Source organism: Cydia strobilella, chromosome 12 (genome assembly GCF_947568885.1).
Source record: "Cydia strobilella chromosome 12, ilCydStro3.1, whole genome shotgun sequence".
Classification (NCBI taxonomy): domain Eukaryota; kingdom Metazoa; phylum Arthropoda; class Insecta; order Lepidoptera; family Tortricidae; genus Cydia; species Cydia strobilella.
In genome coordinates, this window is record NC_086052.1 from 5,945,025 (window position 1) to 5,961,998 (window position 16,974).

At 37.3% G+C, this 16,974-nt stretch overlaps 1 protein-coding gene across 1 annotated transcript in view; it reads right to left on the minus strand.

Annotated features, from left to right (window-relative positions):
• The window catches only part of LOC134745994 (metabotropic glutamate receptor 2-like), a 254,614-nt gene that overhangs the window by 29,883 nt on the left and 207,757 nt on the right, over window positions 1-16,974 (minus strand). The window contains exons 6-7 of the mRNA XM_063680159.1: window positions 12,587-12,838; window positions 10,844-11,018 (exon numbers count right to left, since the gene is read on the minus strand). Coding sequence (XP_063536229.1) covers window positions 10,844-11,018; window positions 12,587-12,838 — 427 coding nt within the window. The remainder of the gene's footprint in view (window positions 1-10,843; window positions 11,019-12,586; window positions 12,839-16,974) is intronic.

Here is a 16,974-nt window from a genome sequence, read left to right on the forward strand (position 1 = left end):
TCATTTTGAGGTACGGAACCCTAAAAATAAAAAAAACTTAGTAGTGTCCTTCAAAAGACTCCGAAGACTCAAGTTATTAATAACTCTAGTAATAGATTACTACTAGTAATTATCGAGCACATTTTAACCGGTGCGTAAAAAAAACCTTTGCCTCGCCCGGTCATGGGAATAGCACCAGGTATCTAAGGCATTATTAAAAGATGTGTATTTTTCAGAGCAAATGTGAAACGAATGCCCTGAGGACTTTTCCAAGCGGGTACGTTGTGCATCATTATGATATTAAATCACTACATAAGTTCAGTGCAGACGGGTATTGTAAAGCCTGACAAGATTACATTTGATCCAGATCCAGAGATAGTGTCGCTACGTCATGTTTAGTTAAATAAAATTGCCTTGCCAGGAAATGAAACCACTGAAAATCCGCAACATGGCGAAGGCCACATATAATATTGTTGTTGTAAAGACTCTAGGAGATAACATTAAGTAATTAACCAATTCAGGCTTGTAAACTTTTATGAATAAGGGGATAAATGTGTATTCTTTTAATTCCTAATAAATATTCCAGCTAGCTGCTAGTTGTTACCTTTTCCCTCTTTGCATATAAACGTAATCAACAACACGTGCTGGCTATGTACTAGGAATGCTGTTAGAATTAACTACAATCTAATGCAGAATTTACTTTACACAGTTTATAAACAATTTGCAGCATTAAGGTCCGTAAAGTTAGGTTTAATCGCTTAGCTTACCACGAGCTGTACAAATATTAAATAAAACCTACCTTTTCGAAACTATAGGGAGCTCCCGTGACATTTACTAAGAAGCTTTATTCGAACATGCAACAGTTAAGCGGGTAGAAAAAAATATTGTTTTCCTTTGCTCAGTTTATTTAATAAAAACATTTCTAAGTGTTGAAAATCCTAGCGTTGATATGCCGTCGCGTGCGTGAATGACCCGTGCGTTGCAGGTCGCTTTAATGCATCATTTTTTAGGTATTTCAAAAGGTAGGTTTGCACTTTTTCTATGATAGATAGCATCTATTCGCAAAAACAACTTAGGTGCAGCGGGGCAATCCTGACTGTTTATTTGTTTTCCCCTCACTAGCTCGGAAAGCCGTCTTTTATCCTTCAAAACAAGCGGGGAAAACGCATTTTATCCACTAGTGGGGAAAGTAATTTGACCTTGGATGGAGCGCGTTTAAGAAGCTTTTGACAGATAACAAAACGTAAAACGCTCATAATAATGGTTGGTTCGATTTTAATTATCATAAATCAATAGTTTGAGAATTTAATAAAAATTCTAAATTTAGCTTTATTTAATGATTTTAAGTCATAAACCTTAAATTCCTTAAGAATCATTTGTTTTTTTTAATGATGTTTAATGTAATTCTGAACGCACAAGTTGAGTCGATGCAATTTCAAAACGCATCGTCAGAGATGTCAACATTGTCAACAGAAAAATTCTCACCGACTCCGAAACGTAAAAATAAACAACTTCCAGAGTTTTCTTTTATAATATCGTACCTATTATCGTAAAAAAATGAGTGATTCCAGTGAATGATCTAACGCCTGTAGATGTTGCACTTTCCTCACTATAGTGAGGGGAAAAGTTTTGTGTTACACACGGGTGCAAATGTATTTTACTTCTCGTGTGTTGAAACACTCACGGGTAAAATACAACTTTGCACCCTTGTATAACAAATAACTATTATTTGTTGCTGCAGGAAATTTCAACTAATCGAAATATCTTCCATGTTTTCCAGATAGCGGAAAAACTTGTTCATAATAATTTCACCATAGATGGCTTTGATTTGATAGACCGAATGCTCTCTGATCTAAGCGGCTATTTTATTTTCGACAAAATTTCTTGTGCTCCTTAAATAGCCTTAAATAGCCTATAAAAATCGTGGTTTCTAATTTTTTTTTATAAGTTTTTCACTCTCACCTAATCTAATGTACTTTATGTTTTAATAGTATTTTTGCGATAGTTTAAATAACCCCACTAAAATTGAGATGTCGGTTAATTTCCACTTTTTGGTAGTTGAAATTACCCCTCTATATTTTATTGAACAAACACTAGTAATGTACACTATTCGAGGTTTTTATCAATGTAAATACCTCATTAAAAAATACCGACTCTGTAATAACTATATTTTTATTTTATTACGCGTCAGATTTTGCATTAAATTATACCGTGCTATAGTAATATAGGTAAGATTTTTTATCGCAGATAAAAAGAAAAAAAAAAGACCTGTAAACCTCTCGACATATATTATCAACTGATTTTTAAGACGCATCGTAAAGCCCCGTTTCCACTTAGTTCTAAACAGTTATGAGCGAGCAATCTTTCGTTCGTTCGCATGTTGAAGGCAAGCATCACGTGCTGGAATAGGTAGGAAATTTACTCTCTTTTTCTTGTGGATTTACTTCACAACGTTTACCTAGAAACAGTTGTCTCGTACTCATACCATATATATATATATATAAGTACATAACAAATTAACGCGCGACTACTGCGTAACAACGAAATGAAAAAGTGACGTTATATAGCCTGTAAACTTGGGATAACGTAAGGATTCAAATGAAACCTTAAACTTCTCATTCTCATCATCATCATTTTAGCCTTTTGTCGCCCACTGTTGATCATAGACCTCTCTTCGTGTACGCCCATTATCCCGGTCATATTTTTTGCATGGTTGCTTGAAATAAATTATATGATAGTAACTCTTTCTTATCTTAACGGTTATGCGTTATCCGTATCCTGACGACTGGGACTGTTTATTTTTTCTTGACACTGTTTATTTAACTTTATAGTTAGAGCATAAATATTAACAGATAGTATATTAACATCGTAATTTGTTTACATGACTGCTATATATTAACAAAAAAACCGGCAAGGTGCGAACCGGACTCGCGCACCGAGGGTTCCGTACTTTTTAGTATTTGTTGTTATAGCGGCAACAGAAATACATCATCTGTTAAAATTTCAACTGTCTAGCTATCACGGTTCATGAGATACAGCCTGGTGACAGACAGACAGACGGACAGACGGACAGACAGACAGACAGACAGACAGACAGACAGACAGACAGACAGACAGACGGACAGACGGACAGCGGAGTCTTAGTAATAGGGTCCCGTTTTTACCCTTTGGGTACGGAACTCTAAAAAACAATAATAAAACAAATTGAAACAAAACAGCCAAAAGCATGACGGTCTATGATGGACGGTAGCAGAGCGTAACCTATTAAAACTGCGAAAACCATAAGTATCATAAGGTACTTATAAATCGACTACATATTTCATTCATTTTTTTTTTCTATTTTTCATGAGTTTTTATTTTTCCAAGCGCAGATCCCCTATTTAAAAAAAAAAACCTATAAGACACTGCCGACACTGGCTAATATTAAAGAACGGATACTTGGATTATAAATGTGATACCCATCGCTGTGACGTCGGTCGCCGGTTTCATTTCCCGGTTCGGTGGCTACGTGAAGCATTCCAATATTGAAAGTGTCGGGCTTGGCCAGCTTATTACAGCGAAAACATTTTTATGACTAGAAAATAAATTACGTAATCAACACTGTTGTAGCTGTGATTTTTTCTTGTTTTCCAAACTTCATGACGGGCTTCAACTTGATCGTGACGTCACGATCAAGTACCGATGCGTATCGCGCGTAGAGTATACAACTGTCAGGCTTTGACTGTAATTTTTGACTTTTGTATTGTTGTAATTGTTAATTCAATGGGTCCTTATAAACATTTGATCCTCAAAACAAACCTGATCGACTGATACGATTAACAATCTGTAATATAGCTTATTGGGGTAATCGATCTATAATTAGAGTATCTGAAATATAAAAACCGGTACCAAGAAAACCGTTAAAGTACTTCCTAGTTACTTTAAAGTACATCCTCTGTTTTTATCAGCTTCTAAAAATAACGAGGCTATAAATGAGGACCGGTAAATGACTGTCGAAAGCAGAATGACCCAGTTATCTATCAAAGGACTGCCGTGAAATGATTACGGGCTCAAAGATTCCGGAGATCAATTATGATTATGTACCTTAATGAAGATTAAGTGTTAAACGGGATCTAAATGGGCTTTTCTTGACATTTCTTAAGTATTTGTGTTGGGAACGGTAATTTAATCAACTCAAAGGTTATAAGAAATACTACTTTGAATACAGCAAATCTTTGGCACTTATCCTCAAAAATGTGAATATGAGTATTGCAGCCAGACATTACTGCCAACTGAATCACTGCCGCAAATTTCAAAATCGATGTTTCTGCCCGGAATTTTGTCAATGTCAATCGGCCGGCAATGAAAATTAGTTGCATGCAATCATATTAATACAGACCAAAGATATAAAAATAATATCCATACTGCAACCGCTGTATATAAATATGCTGTGTAGGGTAAGCTGGGTCCGGTTGTGCATGTCTTTACATTCACGAAACTATGTGGATTATGTGCAGAGAGGAAGAAGCGGAATGAGCGGAATTAGCGGAATGCGCGTCTAAACCTGTAACCTAGATTGCCTCAGAAATCGCGCAGCGCAAACGCTAGGTGATTAGTTTTTAAAAGTAAAAAGTAAGTATTTGTACTTTTTCCTTTAGTTAATAATTTTTTTGTATAAGTAGTTGGTGATCACATTTACAGTGTAAGTTCTTCTTGTTCTTTCTTGTATCTTTTTTCATACAATGATGTATATTCTTTTGAAATCAAGTGCGTTGATTTATTGTTTTTACATAGGTGCCCAGAATACGTTTGCGAAAACCTCGGAAAGGTTAGTGATGTTAAAGGAATTTACATAAGAATAAAACGCACATAAAAACTTGGAACGCGGCAGTTATTCGCGTCGCGAATCACTCAACTTTGTCAAACTGTCGGCTTTCTGTACTTAGATACAAGGTTTTTACGCAGCCAAATGTAGCGTAGACACACAAACTAGCACAACCGTGCTCAGCTACCCCTACGTGTGGTATTGCAATGCAATATCGAACGTTTCTAAGTCGGCAGCTTTACAAGTTCCAACCAACTGTCGTTAAAAATTGTTCCCCGAGGAGAGGCACAACCACTTGCCTAAAGTGATATTACATACCGTAGAAAAGAAACACAATGGGATGAAAAAAAAAACTCGTTTTACAAAGTGCAGCAATATTTACGTAAGAATGGAGCGTGTCTGATGCGTAAAATGGAGGGTAATGTGTAAAGTGGTGCGCAGACGTTTAGACAAACATGCTAGACAAACACTTTTACCTGACGAACGTAGGCGACTTGCGTGGTTTACGTGAATTTAAGCAAAAAATAAAATTTTAAGCGCATTCAATCTGCGCTTGAAAATCGCTTCAAGCTAGACGTCAACGGTCAATCGCGAGTGTCAAGCTTAATATTTTATGTGGTGTTAACATTTGAGTAGGTTCAACAAATACAAATATGACAAATATGTTCAAGTATGATCAAGAATGGGAGTTAAAAAAAATGAGCTAAACGATATACCACCAATACCACCATTGTGATCAGGGGCCCTATTCGAGATGCACAACTGTCAGTTTCGGCTTCAACATCAGTTCAACAGTGGAATGAATCATTTGTTCATCAACTGTGGAAAGTATCATTTGGTTGTACACCAAAACTCATTCATTGAAAAAATTATGCAACAAAAATCAACTTTGTTTTCTTACTACTATACGGTTTAAAATGGCTCTTAACTCTGCGTGGTTCGGTTTGGTTTCGTTGTCACCTAACTGTGGATTGCTAATGTCAAATTTACCTATTTGACAACACACGATTTCTTCCATTCAACTGAAGTTCAACACGAAACGTCACTTAACGCATGTCGAATACCGCTCCAGTACGGTTTCACTCACTATTATTTTTAGTCGCTTTTGGCGACATGTTTCCTGTCGCCAAAAGCGACTAAAAATAATAGTGAGTAAACCGTACTGATCTAAATATTTTGAAATATGTCTCACGATAGTTTAAATTCGAATACCACCATTAACTATCTGTAGTCAATCTGTTATAATATTAATGTTTTAAAATTCACCAATACATACATCCTATAGGTAAAATGGCATTAAAATGTATAAATTATTATTATTATATGCTCTTGATAGTTCAACGGGCGTATAAGACTGTGTACAATTTTTTTTTCATCGGTTTTTTTAAATCTATTGAATTAAAACTACTAATGATAGGTATTGGTTAGGTAACTGATAATCTTTCAGCGAATAGTGGTTTTCACAAAAGGGGCGGTTTCTTTGATCATCGAAACACCAACAACACCGCAGACACACAGAAACTTCCATAATAAATAAAACTAACGACTACATTCACAAGCCGAAAACTTTTTTGGGCAAAAAATCAATTTCGATACAAGCTTTTATCGCTGATTGTAGTTTTGTTTCAACAGTTAACCAATACTCACCGAAACAATTCTAACAAACCCAAACACGATGAGGTTGCATTGTGTTGTTCTATCACAGAGTTCCTATGGCCAATTGGCCACCTCCGGTATCCATCATCACATTAGCTCGATGGTAACATATTATTGCATTGTCACTCAACTTAAGTATGTGAAGTTTAGTTCAGGTTGTAAGATATGATTACAGACATACTGACAACGGGACAGGGTGAAACTAAAATAAAAGCTCGTAAAATTCCTACTTCCATTGTCATTATGTTGTTACGGCGCAGGAGCAGTTGAGCACACTTATCATTATGCCCCGAGTGGGTTGCTTTGGTTCAGTCAGCTAAATGCACTTTTTAAAACGCGCTTTCAGCTGAAGCCAAGGCTTTTGAGATCCCTTCAGCTTTCGCTTTTGTAAAACACAAAGCTTTTACGAGCTTTTATTTGACTTACAATGTTGTTGCTTGTATCTTTAGGTAGATCAAATTTTTGAAGCGAGATTAATTTTACAAATAGATAGTTATACAGGGTGGCTAAAAATAAGTGCATTCCCGTTGCCAGGGAGGTTTTGGGATTATACTGAGCATTACTATAGCCCAACCCCGAAATTCCAAAAAAAAAATTGGCTGTTTCATACATTTTGGCTGGTCCATTTTCTATGGGAGTGTAAAAAATTTTTTCGCGATTTCGTGGTTGGTCCCATAGTAAAAGTTGCTCACTATAATCCCAAAACCTCCCTGGCAACGAGAATGCACTTATTTTTTAGCCACCCTGTATATCTATCTCCACAATTCGCTTCTAAAAGTAAAAGCTTTCCTCGTTCTCGAATTGTTTCACATATTGTAGATACGCGTAGTCTGTTGACTAAATTATGTCAATGACCCAAGAAAATCTATAAAAAACAAAACAACCGGGATTTTTTTTTGCAATTAACAATTAATAATGTTGTTGTAATTTAGACATTCGATCATTTGCAAAGCAAGCAACCTTGATTCAAACCAATTCACTAAAACAATTTATTTTACTTATTCATAATTATGTAAATTTTTAGAATGATCTAAATTTCACTAGACTTAAATTTATACAAATTGTCCTTAATTTCCAGTCGTCTCAGTAATCATTTCGAAGCTCCAATCAAGAGCTCTTCAAACTCAATAATCTTAGACAATAAATCACCTCTACTTGTCCTATAAATATGGCCTATTCATGCGTAATGAAACTCGATAAACTATAAAGTTTTCTAGCCCAAAATTATGGACTATTTTCTGAAGTGACTTGGAGCTTATTAGTGCAGTATTTTTAACCACTCGGAATAAATACTTTGGATTATACCAGCCATGATATATTATTTGTAACTTTTCAAAACTTCGTTTGAATATATAAGGTACTTTTAATGCTAAACAGCTAATTATGTTGGAAGTAGAGGGTATTGAAATATCGTAAACTATCTCAAATATTAGCTACAAGTGCTACAACGTTTTATTTTCAGTCAAGGTAGCAAGATTCAGTTAAGGTAATTGGCTGTTATCATTTAACCGAATACAATACATACAGGGAAAATGAAGGGGATGCCTCAATTCTAAAGATAACTTATCAAATACTTTAAGGAGACTTCTTTTGTTTTCTCTGGTACCTACTATAAATTTGGAGGGTCTGAAAAAGACCACGAATGGTGGTAAACATTTTAAATCTAGTTTATACCCTAAGTCTCTACTATACCAAAGTTTTTATCGTATAAAAGAAAGTACAAGACACAAGATGAAGATGTTATGTACCCACCATAATTACATGGCGCTGAATCTGACCCATTTCAAGGTATATTTATCAGAATGAAGCAGAGTTGCAGATACTCTTTTCCGGAATGTATGCGGCGTGTAGGGATAAATAATGCATTAGGCACATGGCATGGTCGTTGGATGCGAGCTTGCGAGTATTTAAATGTAACAGAGTAACGGCTTGGTAAATCTCACTATAAAAGTACCTACATATACACAACTATACGTACGTCTGCAAGTGTTAACTACTTAACATTGCCAATGCCGATGCCGTTAGAAAATTAGACAACTTAAAAGTAGCTTGTGCTTAGTTAATAAATATGTACTTACTATAGTTATCTGCATAGTGTGCTGTAATACCAGTACCCGTACCATGAGTCACTGACATTGTCAAAACTGACATATACACGATAACGTTTACGTAATTTACTTTCTATACATCTCGCTCGCGCTAATATGCGAGTACGAGCAAGGTGCATAGAAAGTAAGTTACGTTCTCAATAGCGTTTATGTCACTACCAAAGTGGTGGTAGCCACACTGGTTTGGGGTAAGGTCAGTTAATTTAAGATCATGTGACTCGTGTCTGCCTTCACAGTTTCTACTCAACGTTCGCGACTTATGAAGGAACGCCATCAGAAACACTGCATTTACACATTTAGCAACGGTCGTAGCTCACAGTCGGCGAAAAAAACGCTCCGTGACTTATTTTTGCTCGACGTTGGCGCTATTTTTATTCCACAATGTATGGCGCCCGACGTGTCCTGCAACTCTAGCCTCGGTGTCGAGTGAATTTTAGATTTTTTTGTTCCATTTTCGTATTCGTCTCGTATTTACACGAGCGCTCAGCTGACTCAGCTCTGTTGTTATTATGGCATGGAGCATATAGGAACAAGCGTTTCTCTAATTAGGAGTTAGTTATTTTTGAATAGGTGGTATACCTAAATGCTGTTATTCTGTTTATTTCTATAGTCTTGTTATGCGGGTTAGTGGGCAGTCCCGCGTGCCTAAATATTAATGCGGAGAATACGCGATGAAATTATACACGAAATTAAAATCGTTTTGTGCTGAACGTTCCGCATTAGAAAATCGCTTGTTCCAAAAACAGAAATGGCGAATTGACAACAAAATCCCAAAACATTTTCATGTAAAATGTTGCCAAGACGAAACCGTAAGGGTCACACTGTCAAAAAGTTATCAGATCTCATGTAGAGCCAAGCTTCTAACTCTACAAGCCCCAACTTCACAAACTCTACACATTAATTAGTCAAAACAAAATACGTGGCTTTGCCGTTTCGGTACTACTACAAAAACTATTGTATAACAAAAAAGTAATGAATAGTGAATATATTTTTCTCCTTACGCCCATGTGACAGTAGTTTACATACCAAATTTCAGCGTTCTAGGGCTTCAGGAAGTATTCTAAAGTTTTGATGATCATAAGTGAGTGAGTGAGTGAGTGACGAAATCGGGATTTTTTTGATATCAATAAAATCTAAAGTATAAGAGCTATGCAACTAAAATTTTTTTTACGTTTAATTAGTCTACTATTGACATCATATCCTGAGAATTTCGGTTATCTGGGATAATCCAAACCCAAGTTATGAGGGTACAAAAAAACGACAAAGCGCTTCGAGAAAAGGTAGGTATTGCCTTTGCGCTTCGCTTGGCTTGTATTGGTGGAGGCACTACCGTGCCCCCAGAACTTCTCAAATAGTAAGTATAGTAAGCCTCTTGGTTTACTTTTCATCATGCTTTCAACGTGACACATCCTTAAAATAAGAATTTCTCGATTCTCATCTACATACTTATCGAATTGCTGAGAAGTTTCACTTCAAAAATGAATTATTGTTTTATTGCTTTAACGGCCAGGGCGACCATGTCGACCCTCGCTAAATCTAAGGAGCCCAAAACGCTTACATTAAATCTCAGATACTTATCTTATAAGATTTATAATTCGCGACATCGCCCAGCTTTATCGCGGTACCGTTGCATTATTTGCAAATAGGGCACATTGTTTACAAATTATATAACAACCCAATTTACAAGATCCTCGGGTACTTCCCTACAAATCCATTATAAAAATAAACTCAATCGAGAAGAGGAGTGCTGTTGCTTTTAAAATTAACTTTGATTAAGTTGCTTTCGTGTTGTATGGGACGTTTTAAAGCTCTCTACGGATTACACATGACAGTTTGAAAGACATGCTTAATTAATGCTGTCTTTTATTGCGGCTTCCTTGCGTCGAATAATAAAAGTTACCCAAAAACCACGCGAACACACATAATGCATAATTATTAAACGCGATCCTGATCACATTTTTCAGTCATCTTTTCGCATTTTTTGCTCAATGGCACGACCGAGGTTTAATCCCACGATTTTATTAACACATAATAAAGTTTTAAGGTCCATTTCAAAATTTTCAAACCTTTTTAAATTCACACGTGCCATTATTCGATTAAAGAGTATTTCACAAGTTTCACAACGCTGTTTCCGTTAATGGCAGACAACGAATTTTCCGTCTGAATTTTGACGATATTCCACGACTTGGCTGAAAAATTCAAGTGTCAAATTGATTCTACGATTTTATGATTACACTTTTGTTAAAAAATTGGCCGGTAAAGCCTTCCAGGCGTTATGATAATTTGGTATCCTCACCTGATAGCATAAGCGAACGCCATGACAGCATCGGAGACGAACTGCAGCTGCCCTTCAAACTCGGTGTTGTCCTCCGTCAGCCGCTCCAGCCCGGAGCACGGCTTCGTGTACTTCACGTTGTACGGCGTCCGCGGACTGCCCGGGTACCGGCATTGGAAGTGATCTTCCCAGAATTCTGGAACAATGTGCAGTCAACGTTCAGAGGATAGTGGACGACTAAACTATTTGTTTTTACAGGGGCGCTGACAGTTTAATATAGATACATGTTTTATGTGATTAAAATAGAGCCTCTCTTTACGGTGCAATCATTCATCATACCCCATCATGCATGTAACTATTGTAGCTCAAGTACCTTCATTTAATATTTTTGCCTCCACACAGTTTAATCGATATGGATTAGTAATCCCTTGGGGTTTCAGAACCATTTGATGACTTGGTTTTAGTTTAGTTTACTTTTTAGTTAATTTTAATGTAAATTGATATAAATTGTACTGTATAAGAAAACTTAATTTTATAATAAATCATCAAATTCATTTTGATAAAATGTTTTAGTTATACTGTAAAATTGCTTTTTTATGGGTCGGACGAACGCAAGCCTCTTGTGACTAGAAATATGATATTATTTATTTATCTCACAATATACAATTGCACTTAAAATTACACTTGGTAAATTCTAAGAAATTGATATTAGATTTATTATTTATAATTGGCTACTCCATCTATAGTACGGCAGAAAGAAACAAGGCAATAGAAGTCTTAATTGCTAAGAGTGGCCAATTACTATGGAGGGGCCAATAAAACTATAGCAGTTTTCCTAGGTACCTTAAACGTGACATTATTGGCACTTGGCACTTCGCGGCAGTCATTTTTTTGTTTGCTGTATGATTTGAGTCAGTGTTTTTATGTAGGTATGAATTCTTCCATTAGCTTGCTAACTTCAGCACCTATTTGGATCTACAACAAGATACGTAATTAGTTTACGAATATACCTTCATAGCCGTCAGGCACTAATGCCTCAAACTTTCAGAAACGTTGTTTGTTAGTTTTGTGTTTAACCTAATATGAAACTTACCGAAAAACCACGCGTTCAACCCACAAAATACACTTTGAAACTGCTGATCTCATTTCTGACTCGAACCCAGTTTGTTGTTATTACAAGCCTAATATAATCACTTACTATGCTTGTAAGTAAGTTGCCTGTTTGAGAAATCGCAACCACTTTTTAACCTGTTCCCCTTGTTATTGTTTTGTGTTCGTTCGGGAAAGTTGTTTTTTAATTTTCTTTAATACAATTCTTGTGGAAATAAAAAAGTAGCTTTTGTAAACAACGATTCGGTGGAGTTTTTGATGCGTTCGACGGAGCGCAATTTTCTTCGGTAGCTTTTTCGCCCGAGCTAAAGATTATGTAACGATCAAGTTAAAATTTCAAATGAAACGGGAGTTAATCGCGTGCATTTACTTTGCCTGTGACCACGAACGTAATACCACATTCGAAATGTCAGGCTAAATAATAAATCATTAAATCATTTATTTGTTGCAACCGTTCCGTTTGTCGCAAGTTCGCGCGAGTAAAATGCGTTTCAGTTTAAAATATGTGTGAAAATTGAGTTACTTTAAATCAATATACCTCAAAAATTTGCCTTGCTTGGGCACGTTATTATTATTATACATATTATCATGCTGATGTGATGGAGAGCTTTATTAAGCTTAGGCGCATTTGAAACGCTATGAGAAGTAACCTACCTACAAACCACGGATTCCTTCTATTATCCCTCGCATTAAGACTCAGGAAGTACTTCTTGAAGCCGCTGACGTTGTTCGCCTGCGGCTGCACGCTGATGGTGCCTTCCACCGCGCGCTCGTTGCCGTCAGAGACCAGCGAGCGCGCGCTCCACCCGTCGGAGCCCACCCAGGAGAATGAGCCTGTGGCGTTGATGCGCTCCACGGCGCGCATCACGCCGGCTACTTCTTGGTCCGAGCCGAAAATTATGGCACCTGGGAAGAAAAAAAAAAGCATGAATTGGAGAAAACTCGGGACTCTCGGGTAGACTGAAAAAGAAAATAGTATTATAAGAAGGTTTTATCCTTTTGAGGTAGAGAGCCCTAAAAATATTATGTATATATTTCATGAATAACGCACGAAATATTAAATATGTCATGTGCCAATCAACTTGTGCAGGAGAATGAGGGTGAGCCACGTGGCCCAGATGAGAGTGACGGGCATATATTTTAATAAAATTGATGTGTAAATTGGTTTTATGATTAAATGGGTGTAAGGATGATTTTTCATACATATATATTGTACGATATGGAAATATCGTCATGTTACTCGTAATTCAACGTTCACCGTTAGAATAAAATTGTTGTACCTAACCATACTAATATTATAAATGCAAAAGTGTGTCTGTCTGTTATCTCTTCACGCTTAAACGGCTGACCGATTTAGTTAAAATTTGTTATAAATAGGGTAGTTTTTATCCCAGAAATCATCCTTTATAGGGGTGAAAAGGGGGGTGGAAGTTTATATGGGGAATCGATAAAAAGCAGATTGGATAAAAAATAAGCTACCCAAAATATTTAATTCCACGCAGACGTATTCCACAAAAAAAGCGAAGAGAAAGTCCAGTAATGATTGTTTGACCCCCGATTGTAATATATTTAATTTTGAAAACTGTGATCGAATGAGGAGTATTGAGTATAAAGATGTTCAGGTATTCATTGCTAATAAGTTATTTACTTAATTGTTACTTCCTTAAATAAAATTATAGTGATTTATTACTTAATTCAAATTACAGTGAAGTTGTTTCTATGATGTTTAGCGGATCGTCTTCATTTCCGAACCTTGCAAACGGACTGCTCTGCAATTATGTACAACGTCTGCCTTTCAAGCTAAGAGGGTTATCTGGCCTCCAAAATACGGGATTATTCACTACAAAGCAAACGTCCCAAGCTGACTCAGCTTAAAGCAAAATATCACGTCAAGTGTATTAAGCCCCGGGCTACCTAGGTACCTAACCTATCTCCCCAGTGGGTTCCTAGTTTCAAAACCGGACAAGTGCGAGTCGGACTCGCCCACCGAGGGTTCTGTACTTTTTAGTATTTGTTGTTATAGCGGCAACAGAAATATGTACATCATCTGTGAAAATTTCAACAGTCATCACGGTTTATAAGATATAGCTTGGTGACAGACAGGCGGACAGACAGACGGACAGAGGAGTCTTAGTAATAGGGTTCTGTTTTTACCCTTCGGGTTCGGAACCCTAAAAATGATACGGAGTGAGCCCAGGAGCTTCAGGACACCATTTTATAAAAATACCTTCAAGTTACAATATTACTAGCAACATGGTTGCGATTGACATTTGATTGGCCAATAATGAGCAGCCTACCTATCGGTCCTTTCACTGTTAGTTATTTTTAGGGTTCCGTACCTCAAAAGGAAAAAAACGGAAGCCTTATAGGATCACTCGTGAGTCTGTCTGTCTGTCCGTCTGTCACAGCCTATTTTCTCCGAAACTACTGGAACAATTAAGTTGAAATTTGGTACACATATGTAAGTTTGTGACCCAAAGATGGACATGTAACGTAAACAAATTAATTTTACCCACGGGGGCCACTTTTGGGGGGTAAATGAAAAAATTAAAAAAAAAAAGTTTGTCAAACTATATCGTGTTGCATATCAAATAAAAGAGCTCATTGTGAGAATCTCAAATATATATTTTTTATAATTGTAAGATAAATAGTTTAGAAGTTATTCAAGAAAATAGGCAACCATTGACCATTTCCCCCTTTATCTCCGAAACTACTGGGTCAAAAATTTTGAAAAAAATACACAAAATAGATCTTTACCTACAGATCACCGGAAAACCTATTAGAAATGTGCAGTCAATCGTGAGTCGGACTTAATTACTTAGTTTTTGATCCGACCCCTACGGGTTTTTAAAGACATTTCACATAAAAAATACATTGTTTAAATTGTGTTATGTACGGAACCCTTGGAACGCGAGTCCGACTCGCACTTGGCCGGTTTTTTACTTCAAAGCCTAGGATGCAAGTGCAAAAAATAGGAAATTCGCAACGAGTGGCGATAAATTAAAACACGACCGAAGGAAATGTTTTAAGTCGACACGAGTTGTGAATTACCTATTCGCACATGTATCGTACAACGTTTTGCAGTACATATGGCCTAAATCTTTGACATAGCTACGTAATGTGCTAATTATCGCACTAGTGCAGTAAAGTAGCACCATATGTACTGTAAATTACCTTTTTTAAACCCACTTTATGGACTACTTCATTAAGACGTCAATAGGTCTACAAGGCCTTTATCTAGCCGCCGCCAAGTCACGTTCCGCAACCAAACATCCGTTTAAGAAAATTGCCGAATAAAGGTTTATCTGTTGTATCACGAGGCGCCGGGTCACTGCATTTAAGATAAATTGCGGCTGACTTGCCTGTGGCGATACCAGCTGCGCGACGAAGACAATTTTTCGCTGAAATGGTTACAGAAATTGAATCTACTGGAAGCCTGGTGATCACGAGTTGTGCATTTGGTTGGCTGGTTTTTATACATTTGGGCCTTGTTTCGGCGGAGATTGATCAGTTGGGCTAATTTACGGTAACCGCTGGGGATTAGGTTGGTTTGTTGGCAGGTTGCGTCCAAATTACACGGTAAGATTACAGGTTTATGTCATAGATGTCACTGTCACTATGATAACATTTTCCAAAATGCGCTAAAGGGATATACTTATTCCTAGCCTGCCTAAGATATCCGTATTCTGTATTGCGTTTTGTACTACATTAGAATGACATCTGCTCTATACTATCTGATCTATACTGAATAACTATCTTCATACGCCAGTATCTCAGCAAAGAAATGGACTATCTTATCTTGCCTATAGGCTTGGTGAAAAGCGTCTATACCAATATATTGATTTATACTAACACGATTTTCACTCATGAAATAAAACTATGAAAACGGATTATATCGCGTATATTGAATTTATAATACATCCCGACGTTTCGAACTCTTTACAGCGTTCGTGGTCAACGGGTGACTGAGGAAAAATTACAAAATGCAAAAATACCCACATACTAAAATAATGAACAATCATAGACTACAAACTTTAAGGCTGGTTGTACATGCAAAATCGGTTCATAAGGCTAGTTATACACTATAATTATTTTTCAAGTAAAGATATATATATATACGCGATAAAAATAAACTATGCCGGCTCCAACCCTACACCACGGACCCGAGAAGATTTAATTCCCTCCTAAACTGTGGGAGGGTATCCCAATATGGGACCGGCAACAAACTCGGCGGGACACATCTTTTCAAAACATCAGAATGTCCAGCATCATCCAACACTACGGTCTCACAGTCTATGTCTCGCTTGCTCCTTTATCAGGTGGACTACAGGATCCCAAGCTGGTGGTAGAGAAAAACCATCTTCCCTATTAAAGTTTGGATATTTCTTAATCTCAATGGCCTCGCGCAGCATTCTGGGTATGTAACGCTTCTCCTTGGCAAGAACCAGAGGCTTATCAAACTTGATTGAGTGATTGGCTTTATCCATGACATGCTCACAGACAGCAGACCTAGGTCGACGGTGCTTGACATCAGCTATGTGTTCCTTCACCCGAGTGGAAATGCTCCGTTTCGTCTGCCCGACATATGATAGGCCACACTCACAGTCCAGCCTGTACACTCCTGCAGTCTGTAGAGGGGTATTGCATTTTACAGGCCTCAGGAATTGTGACATCTTCTTCATTGGCTTGAAATATGTTTTTATAGAAGCACGCTTTAAGATGTGGCTGATCCTGTCCGTGACCCCCCTGACAAAAGGCAGAATGGCAGGCCTGCGCTCGACTGTGGGGATCTTAATGTGGGACCTCTGGTTGACCCGCGGTATCCTGAGCTCGTTTGCCTGGAGCGCGCGTCTGGCAAGCTGGAGCTCCGCGGCCAGATGCTGGTCATCACATATCCTCTGGGCTCTCTGAAACAAAGATTTGCCTACTGTAACAAGTTGACTGGGATGGTGATGCGATTTGCCATTTAAGTACCTATCAGTATGAGTAGGTTTCCTATACACAGTGCGACCTAGGGTGTTATCAGGATTTCTTTTTACCAA